General features: G+C 39.9%; 1 protein-coding gene across 2 annotated transcripts in view; it reads right to left on the bottom strand.

The window, feature by feature from the left end:
- The window catches only part of LOC140317719 (LIM and calponin homology domains-containing protein 1-like), a 76,730-nt gene that overhangs the window by 13,631 nt on the left and 37,217 nt on the right, over positions 1 to 25,882 (bottom strand). The window contains exons 4-14 of one of the 2 annotated variants that reach the window (XM_072395208.1): positions 25,414 to 25,520; positions 20,357 to 20,387; positions 17,220 to 17,330; positions 15,378 to 15,576; positions 11,267 to 11,329; positions 9,824 to 10,082; positions 7,998 to 8,267; positions 5,627 to 5,929; positions 2,053 to 2,179; positions 1,669 to 1,826; positions 701 to 1,181 (exon numbers count right to left, since the gene is read on the bottom strand). In XM_072395208.1, the coding sequence (XP_072251309.1) occupies positions 701 to 1,181; positions 1,669 to 1,826; positions 2,053 to 2,179; positions 5,627 to 5,929; positions 7,998 to 8,267; positions 9,824 to 10,082; positions 11,267 to 11,329; positions 15,378 to 15,576; positions 17,220 to 17,330; positions 20,357 to 20,387; positions 25,414 to 25,520 (2,109 nt within the window). The remainder of the gene's footprint in view (positions 1 to 700; positions 1,182 to 1,668; positions 1,827 to 2,052; positions 2,180 to 5,626; positions 5,930 to 7,997; positions 8,268 to 9,823; positions 10,083 to 11,266; positions 11,330 to 15,377; positions 15,577 to 17,219; positions 17,331 to 20,356; positions 20,388 to 25,413; positions 25,521 to 25,882) is intronic. The other variant, XM_072395209.1, reaches the window with a different exon arrangement.

Genomic DNA, 25,882 nt, shown 5'->3' with positions numbered 1-25,882 from the left:
CCTACTTGTCAACTTCTTAAGTCAATAGGGAACAGAGGACTCCATTCAAACCCAGGCTCCGTTCAGACTCCTGACAAGAAATTCCAGAAAAGGGCTCTGCTCCATTTGGTCTTATAATAACCCGCCTCTCCCTCCTTGCTGCACCAAAACACAAGATCTCATTTTGAATATTCCCATTTGGTCATTTTTTTTTTCCTGATGAAAGGGAAGTGGATCCTTTTGAGGGGAATTTGTGCTAAATCTAAACATTACATGCTTCTTCAGGGAGGGAAAGTCTTCTGTTTTCCAAGGCATCAGTTGCTCATCACCATGGCAGTTCTGTGGTATTCTAATGTAAATGCCAAGAGAGCTGCAGGGAAATGTACCCACCAGAAGGGAGCAGTGGGAATTACCCACATGTGAAGTGGTCAAGGCCTCAATCACAGTTCAACTGATCAGATATTTTACTTTATATGCATGCATGTAGAGGAACATAAATAGTAACAGTGTAGGGTATAGTCTAGTTGGTATCTAAATCAGCTTTTCTCTGAATATGACAGGCATTTGCAAAGAGAATGATATGATATGATGTTAATGTGGTACTGGAATTTAGAATGACTTAGATCTCCACCATAAAGAAGATTTTCCATTACTGTTAACTTATCCCTCAATCCTACTCATTAGTGTTGAATCTGACCACTCTATACTGAATCAGTCTCACCTTGCTGTTCCGTGTTTCAGCTGCTGCAGGTCGGGGCTGGAAGTAAGGCTTGGGTGTCAGCAAAGGCACCGGTTTGGGTGACAGGGCTCGGGTTGAAGGCGGCTCAGATGAGCGAGAGCGGATCTGAGGCCGCTGGTGTGAAGATGAGTCTTTGGGAAACTCTTCAATCCGCGCCTCCAATGTAGATGTGAACTTTGGAGCTGGAGCAGACTGCTGGCGCAGATACTTCATGGGCCCATTGGGGTCCATGTCGAAGGGGTCTGGAGTCGTAGGGGAGGACGACAGGGAGAGAGAGTAGGGTGAGGTGGCCAGGGAGGGGTCAGCAGATACACTGCGGTCCAGGAGCTTTGGCAGTTCCAGGCGTTCAAGGACTGCCTCGCTAATGGAGAAACGCTGGGCGTAACGCTGGAGAATGGCAGACGCTTCCTGCGGAGTTCTGGCTCTCCTGTAAGCCTGCCGCAGATCCTCCTCACGGCGCTCCCTTGTGAAGAAGAGGTAAAATTGCTACATTATCGACATGACAACGCTTGATTTACAATACTCGATGCATTAGTGGTTGATGCAATTCACAGAACTGAGACTGGTTACCGTTTTTGGGCTTTTCTCAGGCCTTCTAAAACCTTTTTAAAAACAAGAAAGATTTGTTTCCGATTGTCTGCCTACAAAAAATAAATATCAATATAAATATTGTTAATTATTCTGTAATCTTCCTGTACTTCTGCTTCACAATCACTTAAACAGAAGTTATCTTCCTCTTTTTTTCTATCTTTAGGAGACCTACTTTAAGTGAACCCCCCTGAGGCGTTTGTCACCTTTGTGCCCGCTGACAGGAATTACAATTTAATTCTCTTCTCTGAAAATGACCTAGTTTTTTTCATCATTCTGGTATTGCACTTCACTTGCAACTTTAGCTTTTTTGGTGGGAAACTAATTAAACTTGGACTCACTGTGTTGTGGATGTCACCTACTTGTCTTCCACGATCTCTCTGTAGGTCTTGATGCTTCTTCTCCTCTGAGAGATACAGCCGTCTCCTGACATTAACTGCTCCATCATTTTTCTCTCCTCCTCTTTTTTAATAAGATCCTGGGAAATGCTCCGCCTCCTACTTTTCCATCGGGCCAGATCCTGACAGGCACAAAAAAGATTTCAGGTAAGGCTCGGCTCAGCAGTGACGAAACCTGCAGCACTGCTGTGCTCCTGGAAAACAGCTCTCAGTTGTTCAACTGACGCACAGCAAAATATTGATTTTTACTGCATGCACAAAACACCACAGCATGCTACTGCTAACCTGCAGGCTCAATGAAGACAAGAAATAAGCAGAGAAACTTAAAATGCAAAACTTAACACTCACGTCCTGCCAGTGATCCTCCTCTTCCTTCATTCGGTTGTACTGGTTGTGCATCAGCTCATGACGCACCTGACTGTGTGGCTGCAAGCTCGCTTCCTCCTCCCCACGCATGTCGATCATACTCATACTCCTGGGAATGAAGTTGAAAGAGACAGACAAAGAGCATGATGAAAACCCCATCATTTTAATTTAAAGAGATTATCTTATTTTGTGTTTTCCCATAGTGTATTTCACTGTGATGTTGGAATTCTTATCCATTTCCTGATGTTATTGGAGTGTCAGAGTAAAAACGGAACAATGACATAACCTGTTTAAACATAAAACAAACACTATCCCCTTAGGTTGGCACTCTAATCGGAAAGAAACCACATCAACCCATCAGAGTAAAGAAAACTGAACAGTCTTTAGTCAGTGACTCAGTACAGATACCAAATCAAAACCTTCTTTCATTCAATTATTCCTTTGGCTATATTAAATAGAATTTCTCCCTCTGAGGAATTTGCTCTTTGACTGTTGTCTTGTTGATTCATGCCACATTCAAAAGTTTAGTTTCATTAGGAAACACAGCATAGGATAATATAATAAAGAAGCATTTGAAAACATCATGTTAAAGTGCAGATGGCTGTGGTTGCAAAGCTTTTTAGTAAAATTCTTTTGTGAGTTCATGCTACTAAACAACCAGTATTATCTTCACAAAGTCAGAATATTGCCCCCTTTGTATTTGTTCAGTCAGGAATGTCACAGTATCCGTTTTGGGATTCCAGAAAATACTGCAGCTTCATTTGTTCAAGTATACAAAGGCACTGTATGACTAGACATGAAATTACAAAAGAAGGGGTATACGGGCATTACTCGCAGTGTTGATTGCAGGAACTTGCAGCTGGAACATGTTTTTGATCAAAGATGCAACTGGTATGTTATTTTACCTTAAAAGTTATGGCCAGCAGGTATAAGTAAAACCATGGAAACATCCATAGATGTGTGAAAAGCTGCCTTTTTTGCATTCAATTCAGGCAGCAGAGATTATCATGAATATTTTTCCCTGTTTGCTTTGTGAAATAAAGGAATTAAATGAAGGTAAGGTGGCTGTTTCCATGATACATGCAGCTGGCAGAAGCACAGAAGATGAGCCGTGTCCTCTCCACAATCACCACTGCAGGCACATAGTAAATCTGAAAGAAACGGATTGTTACCCAAGCATAGGGAACCATCCTTCACACAAGTACACGTTCCGATTTTACCCTAATTTAGTGCAGCTATTAAACTTAAATAATTTATTTATGTGATGCATGACGGAAAATCTGTCTGATCGTTAAGCATCTCTTTTATAACAAGAGTGTGTGAGAGAGACAAAAAAACACTTTTAAAGAGCTCACAGGTGATCTTTTTATGACAAATGGAGCATCATAGTAGCTCTGACTGGATGCATTCCCCTGAATTATAAGTAAATGTCAAATAAAAGAAATATGATAAATAGTACCGTCATCACTGAGAACATTCAGACTGGTTTTATAGATGAACTGCACCCCTGCATGTCACAATTTTACCTTCATTGTCTAAATGATAAAGCAGATTATTTATTAGATTTTATAGAGATTGCGTTTTTTTAGGGTGTTTTTTCAACTTGTGTGAGGATATACCTCTGTAGAAAATAAAATATTCAATCATTATTTCAACAAAAAATGAGAGTCCCAAAACTGGCACAAAATACTGTCTGAAAGGACCTTCATAAGCTAAGAAAAGCGATATATAAGAACATATATCAGTTTGATTGGACATAAAACAGACTTCACCTTGCCATTTCCTATTTATAGAAAGAAACTGTATCACACAGTTTTTTTGAAGATCGTCTGTGCTGCTATTTGTGGACTGTTTCCCACCTCCACTTCTGGACATGTAGAAGCATCATACATGTCCATTTTAGATTTTTTAATCATACAAATAGACATTTCATGAAGACTTTTTAAGTTTTTCTTTCTAAAAGCATGCCCTTGATCCACTTGCCTTAACTAAACAGAATATTTCCATTTGAAAAACAGTATCCAAAGTGTGCATCTTGTGAGAAAAAATGTTCCCAATATTGTGTGGAATTCATGTGCTGTATGACAATGGTTAAAAACAACTAAAATGAAAAGAAAAAAATCACTTTAGTGTAAAAACATGAAAGAGAAAATGATCAGAGACATTTTCCAACTTGCAAAAATAAAAACCAAACTTTAAGAATAAATCAAGCTGGCGTTGTTCTGTGGTGCTGAGCAGAGCTGGTCAGGCAGCTGAGCATTTGATTAATGAAAAGAGAACTTACGGGGGATCATCTGACACACCATCTTTGTGGCTGAATATACAGAGGACAGAGAGCACGAGGAGAGAACACAATGACAAATGAAGGACTCTCGGAAGGGAGAAATGTCATCTTCTCATGCAAATATCTAAACAATGGGTTATTTGAGTGTTAAATAGTAGATAATATATTGTCATGATCACATTTGGTGTTCGGTTAGTTACCGACAGATGAAAGTGGAGAAAATGCCAGTACATACCAGTTTTGTTTGATGCATGATTTAAAAAAAAAAAAGTGTGCTCGTTTGTTTTTTTGTGCTGATACACAGACCACACACAAGGGGGCAGCCTAATCCAAAACACAACCTGAACATAAGTTTACAGCAGCACTGCAAAGCAAAACAGCATAAAGAAAGATGCTTTTGGCAACAGTATTATATTGCAGCTGATAATAAACTGTAAAAAAAAGGCACATGCATCTTTAATTAGTGCAAGAACAACATCAAAGATGTGGCTCGTTTTCTGTCTGTGACCACTTATAGGTTTGGCCTCAACCACAAAGGTCTTCACCACTATTTTTTTCTTTTCTTTTAAAAAGAGCAGCCTCTGTGATGTTGGAGGGGTGAGAGAAAGTGTGGCCTGTGGTTTGCGTCCCACAAAAGAAGGTTTTCTAAATAAAGAGAAGACTCCCATGAATCAAAACCAGACACTTTTTTTGTTGTGACGATGGCTGTTTGCCACATGTTATGTTATAGTAGAACATCTATTCACCATATGTTCTTGGTAGGAAGATATAGGCCTGGCATATGCATTAAAACCAACATAGTGGCAGTATTTCATTGAATTATCGCTGTGTGATTGATTCAGAAGAGCACCCATCTAAACACATTCTGAGAAAATGTACATGTAATTCAGAATCCACTGGAGTCATATTCCCCAAGTGCGTCTCCTGAACAACAACAAAAAAAATTATCAAAGGCCACATTCTCAAATGCTTCTTCCTCCTCAAATGATGTATTAGCAGAAAAAAGCAAGGAAATGAGAACAGACGCTCTTCAGATTTCCCATGCACTTTGAGTCCAATATGCACAGTTGTTTTAGACAGCAGCTGCTATTTGCATTCATGAAGAAAAGGTCATGCAATCTTCAGGTAGTTACAGTTAATCTGAACAGAAGCAGTGTAGTCTCAGGTCAATGTCACATGCTGATAGAGTATTCAGGGATCATCAGAATAGAAGATCCCCGACTTTAAAAGAGAATTGAACTTTCACTGAATGTAGTGCAGCACAAAGCTCACGTTGCTGGAAGACCGCTGTCCAACCCAGGTTTGTCTTCCTTTAGGCAATTTCTTTCCCTCAGTTCCTGTCCCTTCTGCCTGCCAGCGTCAGTCGTTTCTGTAGAAGTGGTTGCCATGGCACTGGTCACAGGAAGGAAGTCAGAGGGACTCAGAGTTTGTTTGGGTGAGGGCAGCATTCGACAAGGCCGTTCATCATCTCCCTGTGCACCTGCCTCTGTGCGATGCTTTCCAGCTGTGTTGGTGTTTGCTGCTAGAGCCACTGAATGGTGGAAGAGTTCCTCTGAGCACGAGCGAGCTGGAATACTGCAGAAAGCAAAGCACACTAAACCGTTTGCTGCCTGGTTATCATCCTCTATAATCAGACACCATTCCTCTGGAGGAGCCTGAATGTGGAGGTTCTTGAGGACATAAATTTAAGAAAATACTGCATGCTTACAGGTCTTTTCAAAGCAGCCTGTGAAAACAAATTTCAGTCAACAAGTCAAAACTCAATTTACTGCTGTCACTGTCATGAACAGCTATTTTGTGGGAGGCTTATTATTGGACTGTAAACTTCCAGAATGCACAGCAGGGAGGGAGAGACTGGCCAGCTGCTGGCAGTGAAAAGCTAACCTTCGGCCCCCGCCTGCTGAGGGTCAGGGAAGGAAGAAGGCCCCATTTCCTCACATCCTGAGGGTGGGTCGCATGTTCATGCTCTCTGAGAGTGTGTTTGGCTGTGCGCACATGAACATTTACGGTTTGTGAGTGTGTTTTTTATCAAAAGGGTGCACAGGTTTTCTCCTGAACTATGATGGTGGTTTTGGAGGAAAGGTCAAGTGTGATAGAATCTGAGAGTGAATTGTTTTCCTCAATCCCTGCACAATTTATTTATAAATCTGGATTTTATCAATTCAAAACATGTAACTGAAGCCGTTTTGTCGTGCAACAGAATTTCCACTTGGTTTAATGGATAATGATCATTTCAAACTTGTGTTTACTTAGCACAAGCTAAAATTAGCTAAAATGCTACAATGTGGCTTGATGTCATCCCAGTTCTACTTTAGTTTTAAATATTGGAATAGAGACAGCCATATCAGCAAACCCTGAATTTGACTCATGGTTACACTGCAAAATGCAAAAATACCAGCCTTAGTTTCACTCTTAAGAAATACAAGCAGTTATCAAGTGGACAAGTCCAAATTAAATCCTTATATAAACATCCTTGACATGCCCTCCTTTGGAGCAGAAATCTACACAATCCTCTGAGGATTCCTTTCAAGCTCTTGAAATGCTGACAGCCCACAGATGCCATAGCATCTACGCCAAAAAAACAAACAAAAACAAAACAAAACAAAACTGGGAACTAGGGGTGTGACTCGAATTAACACTCTTAACAAGCTGTGAAAGAAATGTCAGCTTTACCAGGAAATAACACCGGATAAGACCGGGTTGTGAAATAACTTAAGAGCCTTAGACTGACATTTTTCATGAAAGAAATACTGAAATCTTAGCTCACACTGGACTTGTGCAAACTGTAAAATATGCAAGAGCATTGTGCCTTGACAGCTCATAATACTAACCTTGTTGCTCGAGACGAAATGTATAATCTGTGGCCCCGGGTGGCGTGCGGGGTAAAGACTTTGTCCAGTTCTATAAGCAAAAGGCTACAAGTTCAGGACAGTGTGTCCTTACCAGGTTTAAGTGTGCACAGAGCCTCTTGGTAACTTATTGTTATGCTCCTGGATAAGGACAGCAGTGGAAATTATGATCTGGTAATAACAGTGCCAAAGAGTAAAATGGTTGAATTGAAACACCAGCTGTGAAAATTGGAACTATTTTCTATAAAAGAAAAAGTCCTGATGAAACTGTTCACAGTCTAGTCTGTGGATTACCCTGATAAACATCATTTTTGGATAGATCTGCTGCAGAGATGATTTTTTTTTTGTTTGGAGTGTTTTGAGAGGTACTTGAGTTGGTTTCAGTCACGGATAAAAGAAAATTTGCACAAGATTAGATTTAGATAACACTCAATTGGGATGAAACGACCCTTTAACCAAACAACAGTTGAGCTTAAATAAGAACCTGTGCTGCTGACTGAATAATGGCCAACAGTAATAAGAAAATCAGTGCAGATACACCTCACTTTCATCGAGGCTGTGAAATACAGCATCGGCTTTGGCTGGGCCCTTTGACTGCACTCCTTGGTGTTCATAAGCAGAAATACTTGTATTAAAAATATATGCATATGTAGTCAATTTAAAATCTATAAGTCGATTCATCACTGCATAGATTTAGGTGATTTAGAGGAACAACAAATTAATATCAGGTGCATGAAAAGGGAACTGGGATAAAGATTTTAGGAATTGGCAAAAACATGAGTAAAAGTGAAGACCTTTGCTCTGAGGTGACCTTCGGGTGAGTTACAATCTCCCTGGGGGGCTCTGTGTGGGGCTGGGGGAGGCTACAGGGCAGAGGCTCACTGCTCCTCCTTATACCCACAGCATGGATCTCAATGCAAGGGATGGATGCGGTCTTCTCTCCTTCCTCTGCGTCCTTTTTACTCTTGTTTTCCTGAATCTGTGTATGGGGTTCAAGAGGTGGGGTGGGAGATGGACTATAGGAATCTTCAAGTGGGACAACAAAGCTAGGGACCTCATTTGGACTGATATATCACGCATTCACACAACAAACACAGGGAAGGAAGACGTGATTGCATTGGAGCAAAATAAGTGACACGAGGAAAACAATGACATGATGGTCATGAGACAAAGCACATACAAATGTAATGGGAGTTGGGTTCACACGAGAGAGGGAGAGAGGTGTGTTAAGGAAACACAATGACACATAATGAGAAAGGGTGAAAAGTGGAAATGGAGAGGAGGGGAAAAAAGGAAAACAAGAAATGAGAAATGTTTAAAAGCAAAGTTTTGATGCAACACAACATGATGAATGAACTTAGGGAAAACCTCATGTTAGCAGCAGACAATGAGTGATACACCCAGGCACAACAGACTGACTGCACACATTTCCCTGGAGTATGTACAACCCATCGCCCTACTTTAAAAACAACGAATAAGACTGCAGATATTTAGTTTTATGTTTAGTATCAGCAGTCTCCTGACGTTGTCTGCCAGTACAATCAAAATAATGGCAGCACATCTTGAACTCAAGACATCAGCCCTCAAACTGTAGTACAACAATACACAAACTGACACCACAGTTAATTAAAAGGGACAGGAATCCACTGAGCGTGTAGAAATTTGAAACATGATGAAACTTCGGAATCCTGTGTTTTCGTGTGTCGACATGCCAAATCAATTTTTTTACTACGAACCCCTACTTCACTGAAATTCAATGAACCCACACATCTGGGCAACATCAGCCACTCCCATCTGCAGAATACCAGACAGAGAAAAAATACTCAGCAGCTGAAAGGCTTAATTCCAGTCACACTACAGTTTGACATGCGTGACACCTTCTCTTGAAACTCAAAATGAAACCCAACACAAATCTAGGACTGAAAAGTATGTAATAGATGACTTGTTTTAAAATCTGTCTCTAATATTGATCAGTTTTATCAATTCTGTTTAAATCTAATATCTATTTTAATGGACTGCAGGTACACAAGCCATATTTAACTGAATTTACACATCAGTTCATATGGGAAACATGCTGAACTTTACCTAGAATTTTTTTTCCCCCCATCACAAACTCTGTCAAAGCATTTAAAATATAAGCTTCATCTGCACCAGTCATGCTTGTGCAGTCTACACCCACATAACCCGTGCATTAAGCTATAATAACCATGCTTGCTGCAAATGTGCCCTACAGAGCTATTTCTGCCAGGTCACCAAATCGTCCTATGATATTTCACATAAAATAAGCTATAAAAAAGCCTGTTTTTGCTCTATTTTGCAAACAACGGAGAACATGAAGGTGAAACATTTAATTAATTCTTAAATTGCTCTGAAATAATCAGATGATGTACGCATGTCTGTGCCAAACCATTTGGTTTAAAGCGTTACTTTTTCTGACAGATTGTAAGTGTACTGAAACTTAACAACAGAGATCAGATGCACATGACACCTTTAATTCGGTCAAACGAAACTATTTGGTAAATGATATATGAACTATAAATAACAAATCAGACTCTTAATAACTTTAGATTAAGCCAATCGGATTTACACTTCCTTATTTCTTATCAAAAATCCCACTCACCTACTGGGTCTGTCCCCCCCTACAGGTGACGTGGCAGTACTCCAGCTCTTGCGCCCTCCCTCCTCTTTATCATTCTTTTTCTTGCGGAGCGGCGTTGGCATGTATGCACTCTGGTTGCTCTTGTTGGGCAGGTACTGGTTGAAAGGCATGGCGGTCCGTGGCTCGCTGACTGACGTCCGCCTTGCCAACATGTCATCTTTATGGACATCTGGCATCTTTCTGTAAGGGGGGCCGTCTGACTCCGAGTCACTGCCACGGCCTAATGTGAGATAAAGGGGTGGAAATTAAGCCTGAAGCCCACAATGACTGTACAATATGTCTGTATAGATTCTCCAATCCATGGCAATAATCTCATACATTGTAATCCTGTCCTTACATGGAAGGCGATGGGACTTATTACCACAAAGACACCCAGTTTTCTCCTATTTAAGCTTTTAAATGTGTAATGTGTTACATCAGAAAATCACTGGGAGTCGCAGTAAGTGAAAAACAAACTGAAAGACAAAAGTCAAACCTGCCAATTAAAGTAGTCAATAAAATAGCTCATGTATCCCTATATGTTTGAAAAAAAAAAAACAGCCTTTATAGACCAAGATCATATGGCTGTCTTTGTGGTAGTCTTTAAAGGAAGATGGGGAATTAGTAAGTAAATTTTGGTCATTCCATCAGAGACACACATCTTAACAGAGATCACTGATTGAAAGGTTAGTATAAATACAGAGGATATGATTCAACCCAGAACAAAGAATACTACTCGTTAATAATTTCCATGATCTGAACTCTGTGAAGAATACAATCTAATTACATGAAAAAGACAAAAAAAATGTGTCACTTTATCAGAGTTTTATCCAGAGTTTAATTAGATTTACTTGCAGATGACTTCCCAGCATTTACTTCAGTGTAAATATTGTTAATCTATACTGTGATTATTTAGCCATCGAGGCATTTTGTGCTTCTTCATCTTCAAGCACATGCATGTGAACAGAGCCTTCTCGTGAAAATGTGTTTAAAATGATCATGATTCCTCTTAAAAAAATGGAAGAATGGGAGGAGGAGAGAGAGATTAATATATATATAACAAGCTCAGATAGGAAATTGTTGATTGAGAAGTCAAATGGTAGATACAGCGCACTTATTTCTTAATATCTACAGAATTTCTCCCTCAGCTATTAAATCAAAAAGGCCGTACAGTGTTATTATATACAGTGCATTCCAGCAGCTGAGCATAAATCAGATCCAAGCAGGTTATCGGGCTGTGTTTATGAAACAAAGCAGGTACCATAAATCAACACTAAATCTGTATTGTGCAGCTTGCGCTGACTACATATTAGTCGTAAGTTAAGAAGAATTTCCTCAGGATGCCACTATGTCTGCCTCTAAGACATCTGAAACACATTGCTAGCTTTTTAATGTCAGTTTTAACACCTGGATTTTCAGACGTACATTGCTCAAGGACTTTCCCTGCTTTGTGTGTTGAATTCCTCTGCAAAATGTCCTGAAGTGATCCTCCAAAAACATACAAAGGAGCAGAAAGAAAAATAAAGCTCAATTAAGGTATCACATGTTTACAGCTCCAGTGATGTACCGTTGTCCCACCAGTCAGCTCCAACTTAATTTGGTCATTTTTTTAGCTAATCCGACACCTACTAGATTTGAAATGTCCAAACAGCAGGAAACTGATATATGTAGCCCAGCTTAACCCAAGGTCTCCAAGAAATTCCTCTCCAAGGTGTTCAGTGGATGTGATTCTTTCCCATCTTTGAGTCCTTCTGTACTCAGTCCATGACCAATGACTCAGTGTATACATTTTCCAAGTATAAACCCACACTTTCAAGAAGATCTAAACCATAAAATCTTCCTTTAGTTTTAAGCAGACACATGTGGAAGCAGCCACATCTGTTGGTGGAAACAAACGTCACATTTTGAACTTGTGAAAAGCTCTCTTTCTATCAATTGCTGTTTTTATATCGTCTAAAAGATTGACAGATCAAAAAAGGCCCTGAGGAGTCTGCAGTTCCAACTATGAATGGTTCAATTATGACTCCAAACCCATTAACTGGAAACATGAGTGGCTCTACCATCCAAGTTGAGCCATCTTTAAGGAACAACACATGTTTTTATGGGATGATGTGTGCTCTGCACATATGGTTACACTGAAGTTTACTGTGTATCAGGGCTATACTGTGCAAGGCTTTTACAGGAACATACTAAATCAATAATCATCTATGTGTGTTCATAGAGTAGGAAAGGTTGCTGAGTTTAGTGAATTTCTGAGATAACATAACAAATGAAGAGTGATAGCATTGTGTCTGTAAAATTTTGTATCATAGCATGATATGTGTAACAAGACATTCAGCAGTGATTCAGACTGAGCAGAAAAAGCCTTCCGTGAGATGCAGTAGGGGAGGGTAAAATGAGCCTTTTTTTTTTTTTTTTTACTTATGTGGTCCTCAAGATAAGAGAAAATGAGGTACAGATAAAAAGGAAGCCTCAAACTGTTCAATTAACACTGTTGAATAGTATCAGTTATGAGTTGTTGAAAACAAACAAGTAACTGATATCTTAGAAAAATATTAATTCTGGACCCGAGGCAACATTTTCTACAAAAACCCTAAAAAACTTCTCAATTACTACTGTAATTATTCTTTTAAACGGCAGCTGACTAGTCGTGGGTGTCACCCAGCAAAACTAGAACGTGAGAAGGATCGTCTTTGTTAAGTGAGCACCAAGGGCCCAAAATGGGCCATTTATCACATCTATGTCCATCTACAAACTTAGCCTGAACAAAAGAGTGCGGCCGATATTGAATTTCTTCCAGAGATTAAATTAAACTCTTCCCCCTGTTCCCTCATTACTGTCAGGGTGAAGTCAGTTTTCAGTGTTGAATAAAGAAAGAGCTCGGTCTGAAGGTCAGGGTAGGAAAACCTGGCTTGTTTGCATGCATGTTAATAAATGGATGCTTTTGTTCTGGGTGCAGTCACTCCTTGTGAGTGAGAATTCACAGTTATACTGTTCTCTCACCGCGTTTGTACCACTGGGTCTGATCACAGCGCTAATATCTTGATGACCAGGGCTAATAAATATCTATCAGCAAAAAAGAAAGATCTCACAATACTTTAAAATAAACTCCACTAAGGATAGAAAGTGTCGTCATTTAATTCAAGGATGTGTGTTGTCATCCATTTTTTCTTTGCCAACTTCTCAAACTTTCCTCCCTATTTCTTATCAGTCGGTAATACACTTTTTTATTTATCCATTTTTTTTTTTTTTCAAACTTTGGATCAAATGTGGGCGTGTGGAAACACAAGCAGCTTCACAGTGTGACTAATCAGCTTTGATTTTCATGTGTTGGTGGACAGATTTACAGGATAATGCTTGTGTAGCAAAAGCAAGAGGGTTAAAGATGATGCCTTACGGCAGCTTCACATTCTTATCAATTCAGGCAACTATAAAAACAGATTATCTCATCTCTGGAATGGATATCCATATATAATTTTTGTTTTACTGGAATTCACCCTTATCTAATAGCCTTTTTCCCTTTTTTTAGGGAGACAAGTATATGAATGGATATATAACCACACATACTTATCTGCAACAATGACCAAACTATCAAATTAAAAGACTCCCAGCAGAGATTTAGGCTGAAGATTTTAGAGGACTACACTTTGACAACAGCTCTGACTTTGGGGACAGCAGTTTCCTTTGCACTTCCCTCAAAACAAAAACACAGTCCAACAGGATGCTCAGCCTCACTCTGTACTTTCCCACACGCAGTTCAGTACATCGTGACGACTGCTGTAATCTTTTATAGGCTGTTGTTAAAATTTAAAAGGGTCAAATTAACAAACAGTGTAGCAATCAACAACTTCCAAATACAGCATTTGGTCACTTTTGGCATTATAAACAACACTAAAAATGTATTTTTCAAACTTAATTCCTGCTTTCAGCACAGACCATAAAACACCAACAAAGTTGTGTTTGCACTGAAGAACTTATCAGAGTTTAAAAGGCAAATGCTACCATGTGAATATCCAAGTCAGAAATACACTATTCTATTTGTAGCAAAATGCTTTAACCCAAGATATCAAACTGCATGCTCCACAGTAGATTAGTATGTCTGTATGCTGTGAAAAGGCTACATCTATCAAGAATATATTCCTTGTTTATCATACTGGAACAGGAGGGAAGCATTGGGAAAGGACCCATTGCCAACTGCTAAGCTAATGGACCTGAAAATGCAAACAGCGCCTAAGTGGAGCAAGTACTGTTTATACAGCAATTTAAAAAGAATTAGTTTTGTTAGATAAGCTAACATAATTCTGTGCAGACATCACAACACACTGTGTTAGTGCAGTAAGTGACACAATGTGCTTAAGATGATAATCACACAGCGGGACACCAATGCTCAGCTGTCAACGTGCAGACAAGTTCATATGAATCCCACATGGACCCGCCTGACAGCTGCAAGTTCCACTGTCATCATGCTGTATTGTTTAGGACTCAAGGTGAGTGGTCATAAAATGCACACTCACATCATAAAGCAGTTAGAGTAGTTAGCCATTTAGCTGGCAGCCGCTTATGGAAGGCACTCGAGTTCTCTCGTCAAACCAGAAACTTTCGATTGGATCTTAACCGACACATTAATCAAGTGTAATGCAAAACCACATAGTGCTCAAGATACAACCCCTCATTTTTCTTTCTGGCAAATACTACATCACCATTTTTTATGAAACCAAATCCAAATTTGAGTGTGTTCACAGAGACAATGAAACCACATGATTTCAGTTGCACATCACATGATGTAACTGTAACTGTCAGCTTTGTGAAGCCTCTGTTGATATTACATTACTCAAACACAGAAGTGATCATTTATCCCTGAAACTTGCCTTCTTGCCAATCTTTTTGACACCAGAAATGAATATCAGATAAGGTGATGTAGAAGTGATGTATTTAATTATACAAAGAAAATGGATGAGGTGCTTTTCAGAGAGAGAGAAGATGTGTGATGTGAATGTAGCTCTTGTTCTGACAAAGAACAAACAGCAGATGTGTTTTCTTTTCTAGAACACGTGAAAAATGGTTTTCACAACTCCCACAACATATGCTAAATTTGACCTTAGCTATATCAGCACTGAACTTCCTCTCTTTTTAGAATATATCTGAATGTGTATAACATTAAACAATGGCTAATAATCTACTCTAAATCCGGCACTGTGCTGAGAGCATTCACAATATTCTGTAACTTACACTGGGCGTTGCCCTGAGAAAACACAGGCAGGAGAACAACAAGCGTTATTACAGTAGCAGAAGAGGGACAATACGCATTTATACTCATCCATATACTGTGTCTGTACACCTTAAATAACCCAAACAAAGCCAGTACTAAATTAAGTGTCATCTACAAGACAGACAGATGTTTTTGATAAAACACAATGGCTACTGAGCAGATATAGAACCAGTAAACTTTTACTTAAAGGGTGAACAGTTTAATCGCAAGACTGCACTTGTATTATCAGTTAAAACTAGTAATTCAGTGTAAATGACCATTTCCTACCATCGCTGCTGCCGCGGGGGACAAGGACGTCTGGCGACGGGGTCTGTTGTGAGCGCGAGCCGAAGGAGTCCAGGCTGTCGAATGAATCCTCTCTTCCGTGGCGTGGCGGAGATAGAGAGTCGCTGCGCTCAGAGTCCCAGCAGTCGATGTAGCCACTGTCCCGGATGCTGCGTTTAGGGCTTTCTGCCTCCTCTGCCTCCTAAGAATGCGTAAACACACACATAAGCTTTATAAAACACACAAAAGTAAAAAAAAAAAAAGGAACAAAACATGACATTTGATAAAAACTAAACTAAACAAGCACCCAAATATCAGGAGGGAATTTTCTTTGCATTGTCCTTCTCAGTGCAGCTCTTTGCAGTCCTTAGAGCCCCGTCTGAAACAAACATCTCAATTAACTCCGCAGGCACCCCACATCTATTTAGCCAACAACCTTTTTAAAAACTCACTATTATTTCCTGCCTACATCACTCGTCTTTCTCTCTCTTCACAATAGTGACCTCTTGCCTCTAATGGAAGGTGGAGAAAGACTTTTCCTGTCGACCAAACAACTTCCTTTTCCTGACCCTCGGACCCCCTGTTATGCAGCTCCCAAAAAGCCTTTTAAAATTCTTCGTTTTCACAGAGGCTCCTCTGCAATAGTGCGACGTGTGGGAATTGTCTGACTGTGACGTCTACCTGCTTTGCTCTGGTGATGTAATAACGTCAACAACCTTTCAATTGATTTCAGTTTTTCTGTTAACGCTGGAAGAGTTTGACAGATTAATAATCAATTTGCTCATATTGCCTCAACCCAGAGCCGTTGCATTATATTCTAGGTTTAGGGTGCTTCCTTTTGTAGACAAACTAAAACAATAAAAATCTTGTTCTTAAGGCTGAACATCTAAAACCAAGGTCAATTTAAACTAAGACTATCTGCATGGTCGGGTACTTTCACAATTAAATAAAATAAAAGGTTGTTTTTAGAATTATTTCAGAATTTTTAGACCTACTTTTTTAAAAATGAGTAGGTGCAGCCAGGCTCCACATCCACCTGCTTCTTGCTTTTCAATCTTCAGTCATAGGGCAGCTTTTATCTAATAACTGTTGGAGGAGTAGTGGTCGGTGCATTGCTGATTGGAAATGACAGCTGATGAGCTTTCCTTGATTTTTAAATCCCATTTTTATTTTTACGCTTGCACTATTTTGCTTAATGGAAATTTGGCTTTATTTCAGTTGTATGTGACGTGTGAACATCTGGGAAACTAACTTTGCTGAATTGGCTGATGATTTTCACTTTTATTGAAAAGCAAAGGGATGTCACGTTGTGGAATAAATTGCATGGGGGTGATATCATGGCTATGAATGATACAGACACAGTCGCATAGTGTGCACGTGTCACACTAGTTCCAACATTTCTCCATCCTTTTGGACAGCAATGGGGTAGGACACATGCTGACATTTACACCAGAGTCCAGTTTTATGAAGGTTCATGACTGGACTTGAGGTGGATGGCGTTGTCCTGAGATCATTTCTGAGAAATCTCAGGACACTTTAACACTCATTCACTGCATCTCACAGTAAGTGATCAAGCAGAGACTGTGTGTCGTGCTGCAGATCACACTGGCTGGACATTTGGTTACTGCAGGGATGAAATATGCAATGTTCTAATACATATGTAATCCTCCCTGCTGCTTATATGATGTCTCAGTAGTCACCAGCTCTGATTACTGAGAGAAGCGTAATATGATATTTGAGCAAAAACTGACACAATGTAGTCACATCAGATGTAGGTTGTTTTCATATATTCTTTCTCCATGAAACGCAGTAAATATGAATAATATATATATAAATATTGCAAACCTTTCGCATCTGTGACAGCAGGCCCTCAAACTCTTTCAGGTCCAGTGTGGGCCCGTTGTAGGAGGTACAGCTGTTGGCAGCACGACCGAGCCAGTAGATGGTGATCAGTACCTAAAGGGAAAAAAGCAGCCATGATAAAAATCAGCTGATGTTTTGTTTTCAACCAAAGTTCAGCATGGAACATACACCTGGACAGACCGTGATTAAATCTCTTAACATTTTAAAATGGAAACAATAAAATGAGATAGAGCTATGTGCCAAGCTGCACTTTTTCCTAAATTACAGCAAGATCCTATTTGATTGTAAAACTTACTTCTATTCAATCTTATCTCATCTTTTAAATAGGCTCAACTCGGTTTCAGCTAAATATTAACTAAGATATAATACATGCTTTAATACAACCAAGTATGGCTTTAAAATTCTTATCCTATTAATGAAATACAAACAGAAAGAACAGTACAGTTGCTTAATGACAACACTTTGGATCCACACTGTCCAATAGATACTCAACTCAATATGTTCATCAAGTAGATGGACCGTATTAACACCTAAAAAGGCAGCAACCCAATCAGTACTCAGCTAAAATGATGCAATGTCTGTAAATAACATTGATTGTACAAATAAAGGTAAAAGCCCACCAGACAAACATTTCCTACTTGATTCCTTTCAGTTTTTCACCACAAAGCAAGACCAGCTGGTTTCCTGGTCATTGCCTCTTCCAAAGAAGTTACATGTTAGCAAAGGCTTCCTGCGCAAACAGGACAAGACCAAGTCCCTGCTTCAGCCCTGAAACCTGTCAAACACACTTCTCCTACCAACATGTATCAACCTTTCAGGGGTTACTGTGATTTTAACTATCACGTACTTTAGCCCATGCCTCAACTCTCTGAAACACGTTAACAGAAGAACAGCTGAAGGATTCTGTTGCAATGATATTTGTAGTGTGACTGAGGAACTGAAGCTTAGAGCATTCAGAGTAAGTTCCTTTGTAGTCAGCTAAATGCTTAAAATGCACAGACTGACTCTGCCACACAGAGCTCACACAGGGCTGCACCTTTTGCTCTGTTGGCAAAGTGCTTCCATCTATATTTACTGTGTCCATGTCAACCAGCTCTCCACAGGGATTGCTTTGATAAGAAAGCTCAGCGTGGCTTAATGTGTTTATTTCAGCCATACTGTAAGTGAAAACAACTTCTGCCATTCAAAGACACTCCAGAGAACAAGCGAAGGGACTGGCCTGCTGATCAGGAAGCATAAAGCCAGATGAGTCACTTTGTTTGATACGGTGTTTAAACTCTGTTGGGAAATGAATACTTCATCTTGGAGCTGTGCAGGAACTATCAGCTGGAATTCAAATAGAATCAACTGATTGTTTAGGGATCAGTTGTTTTGGGAGTCATTATATCACAAATATCACAAACATATGAAAAAGATGTTGCATCTTTGTTGTTGGCACTTAAAAAAAAACCCATAAAAAACCTAAAGTGCTATGACTACCCTGAAGTAGCTTGATTGTCAGCATTGTGTAGCAAATTATGACACTTCTGTGTCACCACTATAATGAGAGCATCCATGCCAACTGCCAGTGGAACTGGGTCAACACCAAATGTGCTTTAGTTGCTTACTACTGAGCTTCAAACATATCCATATCGATCCCAACAACACAATCACAACTGGAAAACATCCACGATTGCCTGTAGGATTCATGTGAGCAGCATTGAACCAACCAGCAAAAACCAGAACAAACTGAAACCTGGACACAAATACTGAGATAGAGCAGTTCAGAGGACAAAAAAGGCTAAATATAAACAACAGGCCTGATAGAGGTGTGGTGTCACTTTGCCTCATCACTTTCAACAGCTGTCTGCTCTGAAAAAGGTCCTGTCAGAGCGAACTTACTGGAAACAACAACTCTGCTTTTACCCCGTGCAAACATACTTGTGTCATGCACACATGCAGGCCCACTTAAAGTGCACCGATGGCGTCAAAAACCATGCACATGCTACATACATTTAAGTCCACAGTACAATCCGCAGACATAAGGAGGTACATACTAATGTAGATCCTTCACAGCATTCATAGCAGGCCAAACATGCATAATTAGCCATCCAGTTCACACCTTCACCTGATAAAGCGTCTCATAAATCCAGCAACATTCCACTCATCCAGGCACCTTTTCTTTTCACCTTAACATCACAACTGTTTGCTAAAAAACACCTTAATCTCTATATCAGCAAATTCCTTTCAGTGCAGGTCCTTCACCTCTCAATATTTGATGTGTTGCAGAAAAAGCTGCTATCACATCCTAGTCCTCAGTCCTGAGGCTGCGGGGCAGATCCATAATGTGGCAACATGTCACACAAGCAGGTCCTGGCTAAAGCACTGGTGGCTGGGAATTCGTCAGCCATTCAAAAATGCAAATGCTGGACGAGAGCAGGTGAGAATCCCTGTGTTTAGTCGGCTAAATGAGCTAGCTGAACAGGCCAGCTCTGCAGCTCCACACATCAACTTGTTCAGTGCTCAACCGGCATCACAGAGAGAGAGGAGGCAGAGAGAGTGGAACTGCTTTGACTGCAGAGTGGGCAGGTCTAGCATTATGCCTTCCACCTCTTAAAGAGACATTATTAGAAAAGGAGATAATACATTGAGGCAGTGGTTCACCTAGGGTTTCAAAAGTAATTCATTTGAGGGCTTTCTGATTAACAAGTACAGATAAAACCTCAAATAAATAGAATACAAATAACTTAAGGTAACGCAGAACAATTTTGTGCCAAACCGAGAAACGATAGAGAAAATGATAGTTGACCCACCGATGCAATAAGACTCAATTCTAAAAGGAAAATAAATTCAAAAGATAACAAAGACGAAGCAAAAAGAGATGAAAATAGTTCAAGAAAATGAATTAAAATGCAGCAGGTAAAACTAGAACCTCTAAAAAAAAAAATCAGTCTATGACAGATGATCAACGAATCAGAGGTAGATCAGAAGTGGAAGAAGCACTGCAGGAGCAGCTGAAATCATAGATAGTGACAATTACAGCACAAAGAAACGCAGTGGGCCATAATAACAGTTTCCACACAAACATACATTTAGCACACAAACAAATGATCCCACTGTAATCCAGCAGTAACACTTACATTCTTGAGCCTTCGACTGCAGTCACTTCCCCTGGAGAATGACACAAAGAGGGGGAGAGAGGCATGAGACGCTGACAGAAATACAACGGCAGACAACTTCAGGATACACCATCTCCCACACACCTATGCAGAAGCAAAACTTAGTGAAAACGCAGAGGAACCTGCAGCCCACGCAGACAGAGCTTGCACACCTCTGTAGAAAGTTTTCTGTTGTTTTTTAAAGTTGAAGTTTATATCTAATAGTTCCAGAACTTAAGCAACTATAGTTTTACTTCACATTAGAAAACATCTGTACCCGATAATTACTTTGGATTTCTATTTTTGTCATTTTGAACCAATTTTCTGCACTAAAAGGTTAATCATGTTTCAAGACATGCTCCGAGGCAGACCTCACAGCTGTATATGAATGGTAAGAAGTGCCATTTGATCTCATAGAGGTGGAGTGCAGACACACCACAGCAGCGGTCACTTAGCGCCACAGATGTTACCAAAATGAGATGATGTGGATCTTGCGGATTACCACGTGAGGCTATAAATGGCAAGTGGAATGAGGCAGTTGTAAAACTGACCCCAACGGACTCTTCTGTAGTGGAAATAAACCCTTCTAGAGTAAGAAGAGGAGACAAAGGAGCAGGAATCAACAACTGACTAAAACAGAGACACGTACACAAAGACTTTGCATTCGTCTCATTTGCTCTGCTGACACTGCACCTCGTACTGTTTAAAAGCATAACAGAAAGCAACTTTTAGCCATAAAATAAAGACTGCACAACCAGATGCCTTTAAAGTAGACTCTGTGCCTCCTCAACAAGAGTCCCACCCGACAACATCAGAACGAGCATTCATACTGCACATTATAAGTAGTTCCCATAATCTGAGGGTCACAGAGCTCAACTCACTAAACGCCTAAAATGCAGTTGTATAGATTTTCCATGACAGTGAGAGAGGAGGAGGAGGATGGAAGTCGCTGGAATGGATGACCTGCAAACCCTCCCTTTCTTCTTTGTTCAGTTTTTTTTGGTCAGCTAAAGAAACACAGACGACAGGTTTCAAATAAAGCTGAAGGACAAATGCCAGAGATTCCGCTAGACATATCACATTTAGAGGCAACAGTCAGTGTAAACATCTGTCATACACCATTATTACCTATTCTTTCAGCGTCTGCCAGTCAGTATGCACGATCTTATCAATGCGGTATCAGTGATGAACAGAGATAGTATTTTTAGAGGTTTTTTCTTCCTAAAGATGCATTAAAGGAAATAGTTAAGGGTACGTTCTATTTTCATCTATTATAATAGCAACATTTGTGACAGCATATCATATATCAATGTCATAAAAAAATCTTAATACTTTTAGATGTTATATGCTCATTTGTAAGTCGCGTTGGATAAAAGCGTCTGCTAAATGCATAAACATAGAGAATGTCGGGCCACATTCACAGGACCCGTGTCTTCTTGTGGTTTATTTCCATGAAGCTGAGGAAATAACTTTGCATTTAACTTTTTTTTCCCAGCATTTCAAAGCCATAACGCTCGATGGAAGAACAGTTTCTGTCTCCTCTCTGCTCACGGACTGCTGCTTATCTTGGGAATCAATCAGTTTCCATCAACACGCTGTGGAACAGGGGATGATTCTAACCTGAGCTCATCGTCAACTAAAACCTGTCATTACAGTTTCTTGTCCAAAGCGGTTTCAGAGATGAGCGAATGCCTGTGCAGATTCTTGTAAGTGAAGGACAGAAACTGCCTTCTGCCATGGGTATGGTGTAAGAAAACAGCTCGCTGTATGGCAGGGGGTTACATAACCACTGGAAATAACACAGAGCCACTTAAACAATGACATCACGGTTTCCTCTCAGGTGTGTGTTCATGCTACGGACGTCCCTTGTATTCCAGAGAGAGAATTTTAGCAAGGAAGGAAATCATCTTTCACAGAATGAGTCAATCCAGTCCAGCTATTATAAAGCCAGTTTCATCTTTCTAGCATCACATATCTATAATCAGCTTTGCCTTCACTTTAGTTTAAATTAAAACTATTGCTCACGTGGGGGACAAAAATAAGCATCTGCGAGAGTCTAAAATAGGAAAAAGGGCAACTTGTTCTCCCCGCAGGCGGTGCTCCTAAAATTCAGTTTACTGCTTCTCTTAAGACCAAGGTTTCAATTTTTGGGGGGTTTCCGTACCTGGATCTGGACCTTTAAATTTAACAAGGTCTTGAGTATTGGCGGTTGCATATCTTTCACCTGCCTCAAAAGTCAGACAACCATGTTAAACCTCATATTAATTGTATATGGCTATTCCCTGGGGGCTGTGCACACATGCACGAAAAGAAATTTGTTCATTTTGAACAAGACCTAAACCAACTGTGCTATGAAATCAGACTGTGTGTCAACTAGGGCAGTCACGACCATGCTGTTGCATCTGAAATATAGACCATCATAAAGAAATGAAACGTCACTTTACAAACCTAAGTGTCACATCCACATCACCTTTACATAGACAGATAGTGCTGAGTTTGACTTGGTAAAGTAGGATTTGTCAACAGATTGCAACATTATTGGATACATGAGAACAAAACGAAAACAGGTGTCAACTGACAGTTACTGAAACTGACATCAGTATCCGTTTACTGGCAAAACACACATGCTCATAATAAGAAGAATGTCAACACGTGCATCCACACGCAGAAACTTCTCAGTGCTCTCAAAGATTTATTTTTCCTGAAAGAAGCAGCCACGATTCACACAATCCACCAAAGCCTCATGTCGCTCACTGAGCTTTCGAACCCTTCTGTGAACGCAGCCTCGCTTATAAACAGCAAGCATTAGGACAGAGCACGCCAACCACACTGAAACACCCACACATTCGCACAAGCACACAGCATAGCTATATAAAACAAAACGTGCTATTGGCTTTGTTACCAGGCAACAAAGTGAGAGTTATGCTTCAGTGTGATGCAAACCCTTTTGTTGTATTTGGACAGAGACCAGTTGTGTCTGACAGATGTGTCATTGTTGCTTCACTGACAGGCTCATACAAACTTCCACAGACTGTCATTTACTAATTTGTGTTGCAGTCAACCACTTGATTGTCTGATGCAGTAAATGACAGACAGGTTGACTGACAGAGTCACACAAAGAAACACACATCCAGAGATTAAAGGCAAGCTTTCTGTTGACACACGGCTGACGTGTTCATCGACAGCTCTCAGTCCATTTGTACAGTAAAAGACAAGCATTCATTTTTCAATTTCTATAAAGTACAGTCTTATGGAAACAAAATGATACGAACAGTAAAAATATGCCTAGACTTGAAATGACCAACAATGATAATCTGAGCCAGTATCAGGTCAAGTTTTTTTTTACCAGCTTTAACATGGATAACTACGGAGCCTGTTAGCTTAAAAAGAATGTAGTGCACATCACAAGGTGTGAAGAGTGGCAAGCAGAGAAGACTTTACAGGAAATATGTTGACACGTCTTATTCCGAGGAGGCAAGCCCCGAATGGGAACAGTGACGTCGGGGTGAGAAACTGGTCTGCTGTGCTGACTCTGCATATACACTCATTATGTGTGCTCAAATCCTGACCTTAACTAGGTTGTAAAAGTACAACTTGTGCATGTAGTTAGGAAAGTCCAGGTAATGAAAATCTAAAGATTTTACTGACTTCTTTAATCTTGTCATCTGGACTAAAAAAATTTAAATGGTATTTTGAAGACATAATAGTGATTTGCATCATAAAACTGACATAGAACACTTCGTATTTGCAATACAACAACGGTTAACTAGTGTCAGCAGGTAACAACTATCAGACAGCACAATGGTTAAGAAATCGCAACTGATATGACATCAGTTAAGGCTACAGCTTATTTTACATATTTAGTGTTGTCTGACCATCTTAGTTCACATTAGCAACTCATAGACTGAGCGTTTGCTCTTGTGAACATGTTCTGGAGACAATCCACCACAACATGCCGCAACATTCATAGCTAATTTCCTCCTTTAAATAACATGATATTAAGTAAAAAAGCTGCCATTAATAAGAAGTTGTAAGCAGTCTGGAGCTCACCATGTTGCTGACAAATACAAAGAGAAAGGGGCAAAGACAAGGCTGCTCTGTGAGTGAGGAGAAATACTGAGACACACTGCATTACAGTTAGCATCAGATTATCAGTCTAAAATGTTTGAAAGTATACTGATATAAATGGAAAAAAGTCTGTGTACAGCTCAAGGGCTCTTCTAAGCTGTCTACAGGCAGCACTGTTAAAATGCAGGACAAATATGACCTTTATGGAAGACTCATTACAGCCTTTCCTGTGTGCTAAATACAAAAAAATAATCATTAGAAACTACTTAAATAATGTCTCAGAGAGCGAGTAATGGAAACTGGTGAAGTTGAACAATAACTTACCTTTGCAATGAGCAACCGTATATTTGGAGAAAAAAAAAAGGTTCATTTCATGAAATTCTACACCAAATATAAAGATCAGGGGTAGATGGATTATTCATTGAGTCTCTTTTACTGCCAACAGTACAGGAACACTTCTTTTGATTCAAGAACAAACCCACAAATTGTGAAAGCAAACATCGCATTGATGCTGTAGATTGAAAAGAAGACAGCCGCAGCAGCTGGATGCTATTTCCACAAATGTCATAGCTTTCCTGTGGAGAAACCCCAAAAGAGTAACGCATGAAAGACGGCGAAAGAAATCTCTCAGAACTGGAAAGTTTTTCAAAGGAACAATGAGTGAAAATCCCATAAATAAGAACTTCCTACTGAACAAATGTCTAAAGCTTTCTTAGCGGGATTTGCTTGTTTGAAATTTACAATTTAATCCATCATAACGGCATGAAAAGGCTTGTTAACTTTCGTTTCTACTTATTCTACGACCACTGTTAAGATAGTTTTATCTTTTTAAGCACTATAGTAACTACAAAGGCCTAAGCTGGCCTATGCAGCTACGTAAATGCTGATCACTGCATTTGGAAGTGAAAGATGCACATCAGCACACACAAACCCTTTCAGCAGTAAGGAAACACTGATGCTTTGAGTCTTACTTGGCAGTGGGGCGTGTCGATGTGTCCTGCAGGTCTCCAGGGTCAAACAGCTGTGAGCCCTTCAGTCCCAGTTCCTCGCAGCCACGTAGAAACACACTGAGGTTGTCCTGTGCAGATATCACACCAAGTTTGACCACGATTAATGCTCTCACTGTACAAGGTATCAACTCATACACACTGAAGACAAACTTGGATGCATTTTAATTCATAATTGTAGGAAACAGAAGAGGGGAAAAACAGACGGTCTGCCAGAGAACTCAAAGTCTGACTTTCTGTTAAACCACGGACGGAAGCATAAACACAGCTGACCTCGACATAAACCTGATCCAGTTTTAGTCCTTAAACAGCCATTTATAGAGATGCAAACTCCCTCAATACTAATAAGTGAAATCCAAATGGTTCTTTATAAAGGTGGAACGATACATACATACAAAAACAGCTAATGAGAGAAAATATTATATACATTTAA

This window comes from Leuresthes tenuis, unplaced genomic scaffold (genome assembly GCF_036924035.1).
Source record: "Leuresthes tenuis unplaced genomic scaffold, fLeuTen1.0.hap1 SCAF_11, whole genome shotgun sequence".
Lineage (NCBI taxonomy): Eukaryota > Metazoa > Chordata > Actinopteri > Atheriniformes > Atherinopsidae > Leuresthes > Leuresthes tenuis.
This window is presented reverse-complemented; position numbering and strand designations above follow the sequence as displayed.